This window comes from Peromyscus eremicus, chromosome 11 (genome assembly GCF_949786415.1).
Source record: "Peromyscus eremicus chromosome 11, PerEre_H2_v1, whole genome shotgun sequence".
Classification (NCBI taxonomy): domain Eukaryota; kingdom Metazoa; phylum Chordata; class Mammalia; order Rodentia; family Cricetidae; genus Peromyscus; species Peromyscus eremicus.
This window is the reverse complement of record NC_081427.1, coordinates 9,043,388-9,059,151: the sequence shown is the minus strand read 5'-3', so window position 1 is coordinate 9,059,151 and position 15,764 is coordinate 9,043,388. Positions and strand designations below refer to the sequence as shown.

The following is a 15,764-nucleotide window of genomic DNA, read 5'->3' as shown; positions in this document are numbered from 1 at the left end:
TCTTGCCTCAAATCTACAGTGACCATTAAAACCAGATCACTTTTTAGAGATACCTAGAAAGACCCAACTGTTCTATTCACTGGGCCTTCTTCTGAGGTCCTTGTCTGGAAAGGGCCTCCTGTATAAATCTTCTCTTTTAAGTCTCAGAGGTCAGTGCTACACAGATATTCCCAAGGTGGAGAAGTGCTATTTGTGCTTACAAAGAAAATGGAAGATAAAGGGGCCTTTGTTCTACAGGGTGTGTGTGCTGTGGCAGTGCAGGGGACCTGCACACGCCCCTCTTCAGAACCACATCAAAATTAAGACAGCCTCAACAAAAACATCCCAGCCCATCCAGATTAAAAAAAAAACTTCTGCTTCATAACAACAATGCCCCTGTTTTTCCCCTCCTAGAAATGACTCTTCCTTCAGATAACCCTAACCCTGACCCTCCAGGCTGTCTGGAGGAAGGATCATTCTAGGAGAGAAACAAAGAAATTACTTGTGGCCCCCTGGTGTAGACCTGGCCTTGTGGAGCCACACAGGAGCTACAGGATGAGTCATCATACCGAGCAAAGCATGAGCATGCTGAGCCAGGCTGCTGGGCACCTGCCAAAGTCCACCTGCAGGGCCAGCATCCAGCTACACTCTGCCCTGTGTTTCTGTTGAGTCCACTTGTGTTTGCTCAAAAAGGCAGGGGAGATTATGACATTAATATGTCTGCCTCTAGCATTCAAGACGTGTACCTAAATTGAAGTCCTCTAGTGATCAGATGGTGTTCACAGCTAGACCAATAGCCTCTGTCTTCTCAACCAGAGGAGAAGCAGGAGCTTCCTCTGAGAGCCAGTTAAGTTGTGCAACCTCAGGCCCTCAGAAGTGCTGAGGAAGAACCAGAATTTCAATCAGGACATTCTTATGCAAGGTATTCTGAAAAACAAAAACCAGCCTAGTACCTGCCCTGGGAGGAGAAAACTGGCTTCAGGGACTGGTGCTCCAGCCCTACTGTATACTTGGTGTGTCTCCCTCCTTAGTGGCATCTTAGACACTTAGTGGAAAGTAAAACTGCAATAATCAAACAGCCCATCTTAAGAACATAGTGACACCAGAGGTCACATTGCTGATGTACCCTATCACTCCTGCTTTGCAAAAGCCTGCCTTCCACTAATGGAATAAACAAGAGAGGCCTGTTTCCCTAAAAGTTAAGGAAGGAACGCTTGGGCTTAGACAGGAAGTACAAGATCAAGAAACCTTGGTTTTACAGGAGACTAGATCACACAGACACCCCCACTGTAGTGTGAGGACCAGCGATTTTGGTCACTGATTTTTTTTTTTTTTTTTAATTTTACCGGAAAGTACTTGAGTCACAACTGGTGACAATATTCATTTGGGAAAGAAAGGGAGTGATGGAGTATAGTAATCATAGAGCCTCATACTGGATATCTCATCAGGAAGTTGTGGGAAAGAACCATGGGTTTTGTACACTGCCACTTTCTTCACTTCTACAGTCTCCTCCATGTGTACGCAAGGCATCCATTAGAGCAGCAAAGCTGTATGATGTACAGAATATGAAAATGTAGTATTTATGAGATAGAGGAAATAGGAAGAATACTTTTTCTTTCCAAAAAAACAAATCATCACAGAACAGTTTTATATCATTACATTGAAATTATTAGGTTACAATGCAATTTTATTGTTGAATACATATGAATTAATAATTTCCCTCACAAACGTTGATCTGAAATATGGCTCTGAGTCTACATGCAAAATGCATCCATATAGCTTTGCATTTATAACACATGAGACACATTATCAAGTGAATTCAATGAATTGGTGTTCATTTGCAAATAAAATTTTGTTCATGAATTTAACTCAGAAGACATGAAGATTATTCTGAAATTTTTTTTTAAATACTAAGATTAACTTTTGAATTAGCATAAGAGTAGGAAGTAAATTTGGGAATTTCAATTTGAATCAAAAGCCAAATCCAAGAAGAGAACTGAGCTGAGAAGGAAGAGCATTGATGGGCTCCCTTTTTAATTGTCTTTCTTGTTGCTTTGTCTTGTTGAGATGACTCTTATTCAGGAGCCCAGACTGACCAGAAACTCACAGCAATCCTCCTGCCTCAACCTCTTTAGTGATGGGATTTCCAGTATGAGCCCCTACACTCTTCTGGTGGGCCCACTTCATGTGTATTCTCAGGCCATCAGCAGAGAGCACATCCTTACATTTTCTTTTCAGTGATTTTTTTTTTCTGTTTCACCACATAATCTTTGCATCTCTATCTACTTACCTGGTGTACACGTAGGAGATTATGGGAGTAACCAAAAACTATTAGATTTTATATCTTTAACTGTTCCTATCCATATATCTCATTTTTTTCTCTGAGTTTTATCAAGCAGCATGTTTTTTTTTTTTTCTCAAGAAAAGGAAAACATGGTAATTTACATTTCATAAAAGTATCAGGAAAATTTGCATCACTTAGAATGTTTCAAAATTAAATCTCCAAGCTTGTAAAATTTAGATAGTGTATACTAGAAAAAGTATTTCACTGTTTTGTTTTTTAAACCGACGTATTCTTATGCCCGGGATGGCTTCTTTTCTAGAGTCTGAAGTCCAGGGGACAAAGCATACATTTGCTGTGACTCTCTCAAGTGCAGAGCACTTCTGCGCACTGTCTCTTGTTTCAAACCTCTCAAGTCCCAGGCGGGACAGTGTATGCTTCTCCGTTCTATACACTTGAAATTAGGGATGAGGATGCTTTTGGTGCTTGTCTTCTCTCACTAGAGTGATCAGAGACAGATCTAGGGGTAGAGATATGTCTGACTTCAGCTCTGCTCTCTAAAACTGACACAGTGGAAATGGTGAAATGTTTTTGAAAGTACTGTTTCTGTTTACATCAAAGTTTTAAACATTATGGCCAATGCCCCAAAGCCACCTTTCCTGTGCATCATAAGCCACTTCCCCATAACGGTTGCACAGGTGAGATGGGGACAACACAGAGCATGGGATGTGTGAAGTCCTGGGCCCTCCAGTTCTCCAGCTTACCCAACATCCCCCCAGCATCCCTAGCATAAGCCTGAACTTTTTCCTACCCACCTCCAACACCAGTCAGGTGTTCTGAGCCAACTGTCAGTAGCCATGAAAAGACAGCCCGGGGCTCAGAGGTAGTTCTGAGTAGTAGTAGGAGCTTCCATGGCCCAGCACTGTGTCAGCCTGAACGCTCTCTCCTGGGGCTTCCTAGACCCCTGGGAGCCATGGCCTGCACAGAGCACACACATGGAAGACACATTGTAGCCATTCTGTATCAGCAACTCATAATCCTGTATGTCATGCTCACATTCCACATGTGAGTCTTCAAACATTAAAATGACCAGTGACTGAATTCTGTGGCCTCTGAGTTTGAGAAGTAGGAAGAGCAGGGACACATGATAGAATTGAAACCTGAAATGTTAGAATGATTGCATAAATAAGTTTAAAAAATGCTGTCTATTGACATTATTCTTCCAAAATGCACTTCTGCAAAGGCAGGGAAAACTGTCTAGGCAATTGGTCTGGTATTTTCTTTGTTCTATCAGGTTTTGATTATATTTTGCTACTTTTCAGCTCTGAGCTCCCAGGGTTAAGGTCAAATTCCCAGAATTGTTTGCTACCAACATAATTGGTAAGGGCACTTGACGTTGGCATTGGTGACATTTAAGACCAAGTCAAAAAATTTCCCAGCATGTTTCTTCTTATAATAGCATAGTTCCAGTTCCTGGGAAAGCTATCAGTGTTCATGAGTGGAGTTTAGCATCCTTTATGGTGCTTAGAACTTACTGTCAAGTAGGACAAGATGACAAAAGGAAATTTCTATCAGAGAAAAGTACATTTCATTTGAGTCAGAAGATATATAAAGCATCTAGTGAGATTTTTGGTGCATAATCCCAGAACTGGTTTTCATGTAAATCTTTTCCTTCATATTGGCCGTGACAAGATAGATATTTATATGTATCTAATAATCCTATTTTTCCCCTGAGCAAAGCCAGTAAAAAATTCTTTTAATTTTTGACTCCTTGGCCTCTCTTCTGGTCCACAGCCCTTTTTGTTTGTCTAGATAATAACTATGTCCACCCACAAGGTCTTCAAACCGGACCACAGTGGATAAAAAAAAGAGTGTAAACAAAGCTCTTTTGAGAAAGATTTTCTCATGCTCGATCTACAACTTAAATTGGGAGTTTATTTTCCATAACTGTTCTCATGGGAAAACACTGTGAGCTGCTAATATTACTTATGGTATTCTAATATTTGGTAATGGCATTATTATGTTTTTGCTGACCGTTTGCATTTTTTAGTGACTGAGAATCTCTTATATGTATACAATATATTTGATCCATTTCATCCCCTCCAGTTCTTCTTCTATCCTTCTACCACTGTTTCCTCCAGATTTCATATGTTCTTTTTCTCTTTCTTTTAAACCCCCTGGGTTCACTTAATGCTTTCAGTACGTGCAGGGGTCTAGGGCTGTCTACCGCAGCACGGGCAGCCTCTTGGGGGGCCACATCCCTAAAGAAAACAGAATCTCCCTCTCCCAACAACCATCAGTTGCCAACACCCGCTCAGTTAGAGACAAGACTTTTTAACACCTCCCTACTCCACGCCTGGGTTTTGTGTGGCTCGATCTTGTGTAGGCGTTGTACACACTGCCACAGCTGTTGTGTGTTCGTAGGTATAGCTGACCTGTTGATTCTGGAAACTGCTGTTTCACCATAGCCATCTACTGCATCTTGCTCTCACAGACTTTCTGCTCCTTCTTGAGTAATGATCCCCGAACCTTGGGAGAAGAGGGTATGGCAGAGACATCTCATTTAGAGCTGAGCACACTGTGCTTTCTTCCGGTCTTCACATTGACCGGTTGTGGGGCTCTGTGTTAACTAATGACGATATTTGTAACAATGCCATCACACTGAAAGTATGATTTCCACAAAGATACACTTCATATTAAGATACTGACTCCTCGCCTAGCACTAGATTATTAATTTGTGAATGGTACTAATAAATAAGTTTCAAGAAATATTTGCACACATGTCTCAAAGTCACCACCACAGTTCAGCAGCAATCCTATTTGTCACTCACTGGGTAGGATTTTTTTTTTTCTTTTTAGACTCAGAGCAGAGAAATGATTAAAGTCACCACTCTGAGTCCTAGAGTCATGCTTAATTTCACTCAAACATGTAATGTAGAATGAAAATAATGTTTCCTTGTTTTTTAGACTTTGGAGATCTTAGCAACATAATCTGAGCCTGCAGCAGGAAGCATTGACAGCAGGAAATCAGAGCACACCGTACTGAAATATATTCCTGGCAAATCTAAGCTTGAGATTTAGTGGGGTGCTGGCATTTGGAAAATCAGATGCAGTGAACCTAATTATGCAAAACAGTTATTTCCAATCTATCATTCACCACAACTCTGTCTAAATCTGAAATTATTTAATTATCAACAAAGAGAAAGACCTCACCTGCTGTGGGATGTTCTGTATGGCAAATGTGTTGCTCTGATTGGTTGGTAAATAAAACACTGATTGGCCAGTAGTCAGGCAGGAGGAAGTATAGGTGGGACAAGGAGGAGAATAAAGCTGGGAAGTGGAAGGCTGAGTCAGAGACACTGCCAGCCACCACGATGACAAACAGCATGTGAAGATGCCGGTAAGCCACAAGCCATGTGGCAAGGTATAGATTTATAGAAATGGATTAATTTAAGCTGTAAGAAAAGTTAGCAAGAAGCCTGCCACGGCCATACAGTTTGTAACCAATATAAGTCTCTGTGTTTACTTGGTCGGGTCTGAGTGGCTGTGGGACTGGCAGGTGATAGAGATTTGTCCTGACTGTGGGCCAGGCAGGAAAACTCTGGCTACACTCACCTGCCCTGATCCTTCCCTTCCTACGAAACCTGGTACTTTTATTTACTTATTTTTGAAATAAAAATATAATGGCATCATATCCCCCTTTCCCTTCTCCCCTCCAGTCCTTCCAATGCAGCTCCCTTACCCCCTCTTAAAGAGCTCCGCACTCAGGCTATTGAAAGGTAATTTGCAATTAATTCCCAAGATGGCTGGTGAGTGTCAATTTGGAGGCTGGGAGTGAACACTTATTCCTCTAACAGACTGTGGTCACCTTTGGTTCTAATGTGCATTCTCTGCTCACCAGAGATACACAGCACTCCTCCTTGTTGCCCCAAGTCCATGTCATGACACCCTTGCCCTGACATGTTTCCTCCTGGCATTAGCTCTAAACCAGTTTCTCGTTTCCTGTTATTCAGTGCAACCAATGTAAACGTATCTCCTCATGAGCCAGGCAGTGGTGGCACACGCCTTTCTTTAATCTCAGCAGAGGCAGGTGGATCTCTGCGAATTTGAGGCCAGCCTGGTCTACAGAGCAAGTTCCAGGACAACTAGCACTGTCTCAAAAAAGAAACCCTGTCTGGAAAAATTAAATAATGAAAAAAGGAACTTCTTTATGGTTCCCTGCTTTGTAACATTGCTCCACAGTAACACCTTTCCCAGGCTAGGTCAGGAATGTGTGTATAAGAATTCACAAATACTAGAAAGCCAAAGCACTTATAGCCATCAAGTGTAAATAAGTCAATTCGTGGTAAGCATTTAGACATTGTCCAGGCAGACGAAATGCAAATCCTTCTTATTGGTTAGCCAAAGGAATAGGAGATGGGATACAGAAACCTTGTCTTTAAATATCTGCTTCTCTCAGGGAGAAGGGTCACTGTCCTTCCACTTTGGCTCATCCATTGTCCAGGGCAAAACCTGCTGATGGCAACAATTTCTAGTTCAGTTTTCAGCAATACACATCCAGATGTCTTCGCTCCTGGAACGTATTCATTTTCTCACCATTTAGAATAATTTCTGTAGTACTAAATCAAAATGATGCATGGAGTTTTCAGATGGTCTGTCTGTCTGATTCCTTGGGTGAGGAGGCAGGCTACATTCATCAGGCTATGAGGAAAAAAATTGTTTCAGTGGTCCTGTTTGGTGTGGATTTATTTGAGAAACCTCAACATCCATCCAGTAACATCAGCTTTGGGAGCAGAGCAAGGCAGCTGGATAGGGTGATAAGCTGATTAGCCTGGCTGGTGCACTGATGCCATTTGGTGTTATTCATTTGGTTTTTTTTTGTAGATTTCAATCATTACGCCCTTCCATTCAAATATTCTTGGATAAAACACTGTTTGGATGTTGGCTGAGTCTTACTGTGCCCATGTTCATTTATTTCAGCTGGGTCCCGAGCCTCGTACAGCAGCCAGCATGGGCACCTGGGCCCTGAGCTGCGGGCCCTGCAGTCCCCGGAGCACCACATAGACCCCATCTATGAAGACCGTGTCTATCAGAAGCCCCCTATGAGGAGTCTCAGCCAGAGCCAGGGGGACCCTCTGCCGCCAGCACACACTGGCACCTTCCGCACGAGCACAGGTGTGTATTGGGGACACATTCAGGTCTGTCCACTGGGCATGGGGGATATGGACCTCCTTGGAAGCTAAATAATTCTTTCCAAATGAAAGTAGTGTGTGTGTGTGTGTGTGTGTGTGTGTGTGTGTGTGTGTATACATACTCCCAGTCAAGCCTTATAACCTGCTTTTATCATCAGTATCTTTGATGATTGAAAGAGAGTAACTCTAGTTTAGCTACCTAGTTATACTATGAATGATGGAAATAGAAAGGGAATTGTAAAGTTACTTTATCAAGGAGAAAAACTAAACAAAACATGATTGATGTTTTCTGTGCCTTAGGTAGTTTATTTAATGAATATAAGTATTCCACAAAAGCAATCAGTACCCTTGTCATCAAATATAGATGCATTATTTTGGTAAGTCAGTTTTAATGATGTAGTCTACCTTTTAGCAAGCTTGGAGATCAAAATATTTGTTAAAAGTGTGACATATTTTGAAAGATACACTTAAAATGTGTTTCATACACACTAATAGACTAAACCATTCAGAATTGTTATTTAAATGTTGCAATTTGGTAATTGCTGATAACTCAATTAACTGTGTAGCTCTCCAGTATTAAATATATATTTTTAGTTGTATATAGCCACGGGAACCATGGAGAACAACAAGTGTTTCCTATGACCTGTAGCTGTTCATAAAATAGTCTAAGGTTATGATTGTGTTCCTAATGACGCTGACTCTAATGATAAATACAGAAAACTTAGACAGCTGTTGAGCAGAGCATTCAATGTACAACCTCACCCTCCCAGGTAAGCAGCAAAGATGCCTGGTTGGTTATCTGCCAGGGAAGCTTACCCCTTCCCTGCTGCACATGCTGAGAGCCATGGCTGAGGCGTGGGACAGCTGGGGTTCTGGTCCAGAGCTAAGCTGGGATCTCTGGAACCTCAGAGAATTGTGGCTTCTAGTGACCACTAAGTACAGTGCAGTGACTTTGTTAGATTACATGTGATGCTGAATTACATGTTTTGAAGTTAAGGGAAGCTGCTGTCGTCGCTGATTATGGATATTTACATCTCAGTGTTCCACTGCATTGAAAGAGGAAAGGCTCAATGTACTCCCTGTGACACCGTGAATGCCACTCAATATTAATAATATGTATTTAGACTTAGATAAGAAAGGACACTGATTTATCCTTGTCAGACCGTTCACACTCAGCCGGTTATAGCTGCTGCTGTCTGGAGTTGGGCCACTTGAATATTTATTTATTTTTTTGCCAATTATCAATTAGGATAATTTTATTTCCTTGTGAAAAAAGGGGTGACAATCTCAGTGACATTAGACACCTAATTTGAATGAAAACAGACAACAGAAGAAGTTTATTGAGTCTCTGTTGTATATATGCCTTTAGGATTGTATTTTGTTAGTAAACTTCTGAAGGATAAGTCAAAAATTAGCTACAATAAAAAACTGCCATGCACTTAGTTCACATTCCAAGCTGTAGAAAATGTTCACACTTAAATAAAGAAAGCTATTTCTATCAGCTACTTTTTTATTATTGTGATGGAATACCCAGCTTCCCCGCCCCCCAAAAAAACAACTTAGAAAAGAATTCAGCTTCTATTTGCAGAAGGGACACAGCCCACCATGACAGGGGAGGCAGGCCTGGTGGCAGGAAGCTGGCTGACAGCATTTCCACACACAGGAAGTAGAGAGCAAGAGCAGGAAGTAAGGTACAGCTATAAACTCTCAAAGCCCACACACTTGACACACTGTCTCCAGCAAGGCTGCACATCCTAAAGATCCCATAACCTCCCAGACACCACCAACTGGTAACCAAGCATGCAAACCCGTGAGCCTCATTTGGATCACACTCTGTTCTAGTCTCTAAGGCTTAGAAAGTCTAATCCAGTGATAGGCAGACAGTGGCCCATAGGCCAGTTCCAATTTGCTACTTGTTTCAATAGCAAACAAGAGCTAAGACTCATTATTGGGTGTTTAAATGACTGGAGGAAAGAAATTAATGGGTGAATAATGTTTTCTGATACATGGCAGTGACAGGAAATTTAAATTTTAGTATCCAGGAGTTAAAGCTTTGGATCACACCTTCACCCTTACCTTTAAGTGTCCCCTACAGCTGCTTTCAGCCTGCGGAGGGAGCAGTATGAGGCTGTGACAGACACTGTACAGTTCATAGAACCTGGCCTTTTGCAGAAAGTTTACAAGCCTATTCCCTGGTACCAATGGAGAAACATTTTTTTTTTCCTGAGACAGGGTTTTTCTGTGTAGCTTTGCACCTTTCCTGGAACTCACCTTGCAGCCCAAGCTGGCCTCGAACTCACAGAGATCCACCTGCCTCTGCCTCCCGAGTGCTGGGATTAAAGATGTGCACCACCACTGCCCGGCAGAGAAACATCTTGAGCAAAGGAATGCTATGCTTTTCTCCTTTTTTTAGAGGGCAACCAACAGTCTCCTGAAAATGCTTCAGAGAGTCTATTGTAATAACAACCATGACAGAGACCTGGCAGGATGTGGGAGTCAGAGGTTTGACACCGTACGCCAGCTGGCACAGTGGAACTTGACATAGTTTTGAGCAAGTGTGATGACTCACACAGTGCTGTGATCATTGCTAAAGGCACATAGGAACGAGATAGAGGAAGTGAAGCTGTTGTTTGTCTGGTTTTTTTTGCGGGGGGGCTCTTTTTGGGGGGCCTGTCACCCAGCTCCCAAATAAACCATACATGGAGGCTTATTCTTAATTATGAATGCCCGGCCTTAGCTTGGCTTAGTTTCTAGTCAGCTTTTCTTAACTTTAAATTATCCTGTCTACCTTTTGCCTCTGGACTTTTCCCGTTCTCTTACTTCTGTAAATCTTACTCTTACTCCTCTTACTCCGTGCCTGCTGTGTAGCTGGGTGGCTGCGCCCTGGAGACCTCCTCCTTTTCTGGTTCCTAGATTTCTCCTCCCAGATTTCTCCTTCTATATATTCTCTCTGTCAGCCCCACCTATCCTCTCTCCTGCCTTGCTATTGGACTTTCAGTTCTTTATTAGACCACCAGGTGTTTTATTTAGGCATAGTAACAGCTTCACAGAATAAAACAAATGCAACATAAGCAAAAGTAATACACCTTAAAATAATCTACTAGCTCTCCCCCTTTTTGTCTAAATAAAAATGAAAGTTTTTAACTTTAACATAGTAAGACTATATACAATCACAATTATCAAGTAAGGATTACATTCACAATATTCTGTCCATTTGTAGTTACCATATTAAGAGAAAATAATACATTATCTACCCTATCTTAATGAATCCAAAATTTTATACCTGTTTTACTTTCTATCATAACTAAGGAAAACTGCAACTGTAACTATTTAGTCTTCAACTCCATCAAAGACCCAGAAGGATGTAATATTACCAAACTACAGAGACATCTGGCTGCCTAGACAGTCAACCAAAGTCCCTCTGCAGTGTTGGGGATCCATCTCCAGCCTATAGGCCTAGAGTATCTGGCAGACTTCTCTATGAAGCAGGAATTTTGGACTGCCCTGCCTTGCTTTCACAAAGTTCATCCATCACTTTCCTCTGTGTCCTGCGGAATATCTGACAGACTCTTCGGTGAAGGAGGAATTTTGAAGGACTGTCCTGCCTTGTTTTAGCAAAGTTCAACAGTCTTTTTCCTGTGTGTCCTGCATGACTCGTCTGCACAGCACATTGTCAGCAGTCAAAGGCAAGAGCAGGTTCTTTGCCCAGTGACTAACCTTGCCACAGTGAAAGCAAACTCCATAAGGAGTTTCTTCAGTGCCCATCGTCTTCTCTGAAGTAAATTGGTGCTGCCAGGAGCAGATGTGTCTCATTGTCATGAAAAATCCTAAGTTAACAAACATTTTAAATGTCATATTCTGTAGGTTTTTGAAAAGTTTAAAGACTGTCTATCTAGAATATATCTCTATATGATCTGCAAAGTATACCTAATGTATCTACAAATTTGATTATTATAAATAACCACTAACCTAGGTTTCCAGATTATTCTATATAGTTTATAATAATAGCTTTCAAAATCTAGAACTTTACCTTACATTTTTAAATGAACTGCATAGCTACAATACCTTAAATGAGAATAGAAACATACATACAATATGTTGTAACAAAACTTAACTTTTTATCAATATACAAAGTTCTTTAAGAAAGAGTAGAAACATATATACAGTATAACAAAAATAACTTTAAATTTATATCAATATACTATATTGCCCTAAATGAAAACGAACATCCATAACCCACCAAATAACCAAAAACCACTCACACCCTCCACCTCTTGGGAATGTGGGCATAGTTTTCTCCATACTTCCTCTTACTGTCTATGAATGAAGTATCTTTAGGGTCCCAGAGAGGAAATTTTGAGATAATGACCAAGTCCTGGGAAGACCAGCAGTAACTTTTGCTGATAGACATCACCTGTCAACTTTCAGGAAGTCTTGCCTGATCAAACCTGATCCATCCTAACCCTGAAGAAATCCATAGCTTCTCATCTCCTGTGGGAACTAAACTCCAAAGCATTTTTGATTTCCATTTGACAAATATATTTTTGACTTTTCAAAAGTTAAGACATTCCTAACATATATTGACTGATTTATTTCAACAGTCTCTCTTTCAATCCCATGTCTCTTAGCAGCTATTGTTTGCTTACGACTATTCAAAAAATTCAAAATCAACACAACATACCGGACCCAAACTCCCCATGTATCTCCCATGTCTACGTGGCTTATTTTTTTATTATTGTACTTCTCTCTTTAAAGACTTTATTATTTTTAAACTATTTCTTTCTATGACTGTCCACACCCTTTTTCTTTCTTTCTTAAGCCTACGCACATTGTAAAACACACTGGAACCTGTTTAGAGGTTTTTCCGTCTGGATCTCTTTTACTGTATATCTTTTAGACTTTTTTTGACTGCACAAGCAAACTTTTAAACTGATGAGGTACACCTGGATTCTCCGTGCACATGACTCTCGGATAGCTCAGCCTGCTTCCCAGGTCATGAAAACCAAGCATGAAACTCACTGCAGGTTGGAGGTTTGTTTGACCAGGAACTGCATTCAACCTTTCGAAAGCTCTAGAATGCCAATGCTTGCTCTGCAGCCAGCGTTTTTTACTTAGTTTTTAATCCTACTTAATGTACTGGCTGCTCAAGGGCTCAGTGACCTGCAGAAACTGTCCGGCTGAAACTCTTTAAAGGAGCCTTATCCCCTTTTTTGTTGTTCAGCTTTCTCAGGCTCTAGATGGATATACTAGGCCCAAGTTGGGCACCAGAGTGGTGTTGATTGTTTTTTGACTCTTTGTGGGGGCGTGGAGCTGCCACCCAGCTCCCAAATAAATCACACATGAAGGCTTATTCTTAATTATAAAGGCCCAGCCTTAGCTTGGTTTAGTTTCTAGCCAGCTTTTCCTTAACTTTAAATTATCCCAACTACCTTTGGCCTCTGGGCTTTTCCCGTTCTCTTATGTCCATAACTTACTCTGTGGCTTGCTGTGTAGCTGAGTGGCTGGCCCCTGGAGTCCTCCTCCTTCTCTGGCTCCTAGCTCTCCTAGCCCAGATTTCTCCTTCTATATATCCTCTCTGCCTACCAGTCCCGCTGCCCATCTTCTCTCCTGCCTCGCTATTGGCCATTCAGTTCTTTATCAGACCATCAGGTGTTTTAGGCAGGCACAGTAACACAGCTTCACAGAGTTAAACAAATGCAACATAAACAAAAGTAACACACCTTAAAATAATATTTTCCTGTGTGAAGCCACAAGCCTCAAGACACAAGCTCCCAACCTGCCCTGCTCAGGAGGCCTTGTGCCTGCATCTGGCCTGCTTCATGCCCTCACACTTTCCTAAACCCAGGACCCACTCCTTTACAGATTGAATGTTTAAGATGATGCCTTTAGTACACACACACACACACACACACACACACACACACACACATTTTATTCATATATAAGAGGCATGTAAAATAATACTAAATTGTATCTAGTATAACATATACCTAAAAATGGAAACTATTAAAAAATTTAAAGGCTAAAAATAATTACAAAATAGCTATAAGGAAATACTCTAGGATTGCTTCTTTGTATCTGTGGTCATTTTATTCACATCCCCGGTGTTGTACACACTCTGTGACTGCAGACCACTGAAACTGAGTTAAGTCATTTCCAGGGCAAAAATAAATACCCTTACCCCCAAGAGAAGGGGTCACATTCTAATGAGGCCCTTAGGTTTGAGGTACCCCGTTCACCGTTCTTAGCTCAGATTGATGGCTGATGTGACATGAGCAAGCAGCCTTATCTTCCTGCCTTTCAGTGACGGGGAACCAACCAGCTGTAGCTCATTCAGTTCTGTCCCCCAAACAATTCAGACAATACTGCAGCAGAACAGAAAGCTGATCTCTCCTCTCTCTCTCTCTCTCTCTCTCTCTCTCTCTCTCTCTCTCTCTCTCTCACTGCACCCACTCTTGGAAACAAAGAGGAGGGAAATGCGCATCAAGGATTAGGGAATGAGTAGTGAGTGCTCAGAACCGAGGGTGAGGTCTTAAGAACAAAAGCAAGGAGCACACAGATACTCTCAGGGACAGTCTTTAGTGCATTTAATATATTTACTAATCCTGTGGCTGGGGTCCACTTCGATGCTCATTCTGTACATCATAAAGCAGACATGGAGGTGTTGCGTCCAAAGTCACAGAGGTTGTTTGCAGCCACTCTTTGAAGTGACATGTCTAGGCTATCTTGTCCTAGACCCTGCACTTGTTTGGCCCCATGTTCACAAATACCATTGGAAAGCAAAACAGATTCACTTGTTTCCCATGGAGCTTCATGGCTTTGGATGATCTGTTATTAAGAATCTGCTAAGATCTACTGTTTACTGGACACAGTGGCTTGTCTTTGAGCACATTTCATCTTATGTAGTTTCCTAAACATAGAAGAAATTGACTAACAAAGACTGCCTGAAAGGTCAGTGCCATGGATCTGTTTTCAGCTAGCTTAGTCTCCTAAGCATTGTACTAACTCCATGGCAACTGTCTCCCTGTCCTTCCCTCTTACATACTAAGCTTAACTCTGGGCCACCTTGGTGCCTGACTACAGCTATCCTGAATAATAAGCCATTCTTGAGCAGAGAGATTTGTAGAAAGATCACTGGACAAGACAAACGAACAAAAACAAAAATAATGCCTGTAGATGTTAAAGGAGAAGTGTGCTGAGGCTCTACAAACTTTTCCATCACAAGGAATGTCCCAGGAGTTTCTCCATGTGCTCACTCATCACTATCACTTTTCTTTCCAACCTCCTTTCTCTCTTTCCTTCCTTCTCGGCTTCCAGATATAAACCACCCATGTCTGTTACTTTTATATGGGGACCGAGTCTCAGATGCCAGCTTAGACATTGCCACCTTTCTACTTTTGTATATTCAGAAAGTCCTATGGACTTCTGAGCTGTGCGTGGGCTACCTAACCCTCATGCAATTGACCCCATGAACATGTGTTAGAAATATTTAGGTTATGGGCTGGAGAGATGGCTCAGCCGTTAAAGGCTAGGCTCACAACCAAAAATATAAGAAATATTTAGGTTCATGCCAGACCATCAAGAAACCTAAGTCGTGGATCTCTGTGAGTTCAAGGCCAGCCTGGTCTACAGAGCAAGATCCAGGACAGGCACCAAAACTACACAGAGAAAACTCGTCTCGAAAAACAAACCAAAACAAAACAAAAAGCCTAAGTCTCTCTCTTCACTATGGGCTTGTGGATGGTAAAACACACAAACAGTGCACTTTTCACATAGGAATTATTTTGACTCTACAAAGCTAAGCAGATGCACAATCCATTAAAGCCATACCAGAGGACATGGTCTCCACCACTCCCTCCCTATTGAAGACTCAGCTCCAGACACCGCCTTGCCCAGGCACACCAGGCCACTGCAGGGCAGAGCCTGCCCTCTCTTTCTTCCAACCCAACCTAGCAGAATGATGCAGGCTCTAAGGATGACCTTGGAAGCCTCATTGGTCCCGGATGTGTCATAAGTAGAGATATTTGAAGAAAGTCTATCTGTCTCCTTGCCTGAAGACAGCAGTAATAGGCAGAAATCAGCATAGTAGTCCAGGAATGCAGCAACCTAAAAGAAGCAAGGATGACTTTCTAAATCAGCAGTGGCTCTTAGTCAACTAGGCTGCCAGAGAGTGTCTCATCACCAAACATGGGAACTCTTCCCTTCTCTGAGGACCTGTCAATGTGGGCAGTGAGATGAAAGGGAAAGAGTTCCATACCGGCAGGTGACAAAGTTAGCCTTGTCCTTGAAGATCCATGATAATTCCATGAACA

The 15,764-nt window shown here is 41.7% G+C and overlaps 1 protein-coding gene across 1 annotated transcript in view; it reads left to right on the top strand.

Moving 5' to 3' along the window:
- The window catches only part of Ctnnd2 (catenin delta 2), a 413,610-nt gene that overhangs the window by 43,449 nt on the left and 354,397 nt on the right, over nt 1-15,764 (top strand). Inside the window, exon 5 of the mRNA XM_059276731.1 lies at nt 7,241-7,435. Coding sequence (XP_059132714.1) covers nt 7,241-7,435 — 195 coding nt within the window. The remainder of the gene's footprint in view (nt 1-7,240; nt 7,436-15,764) is intronic.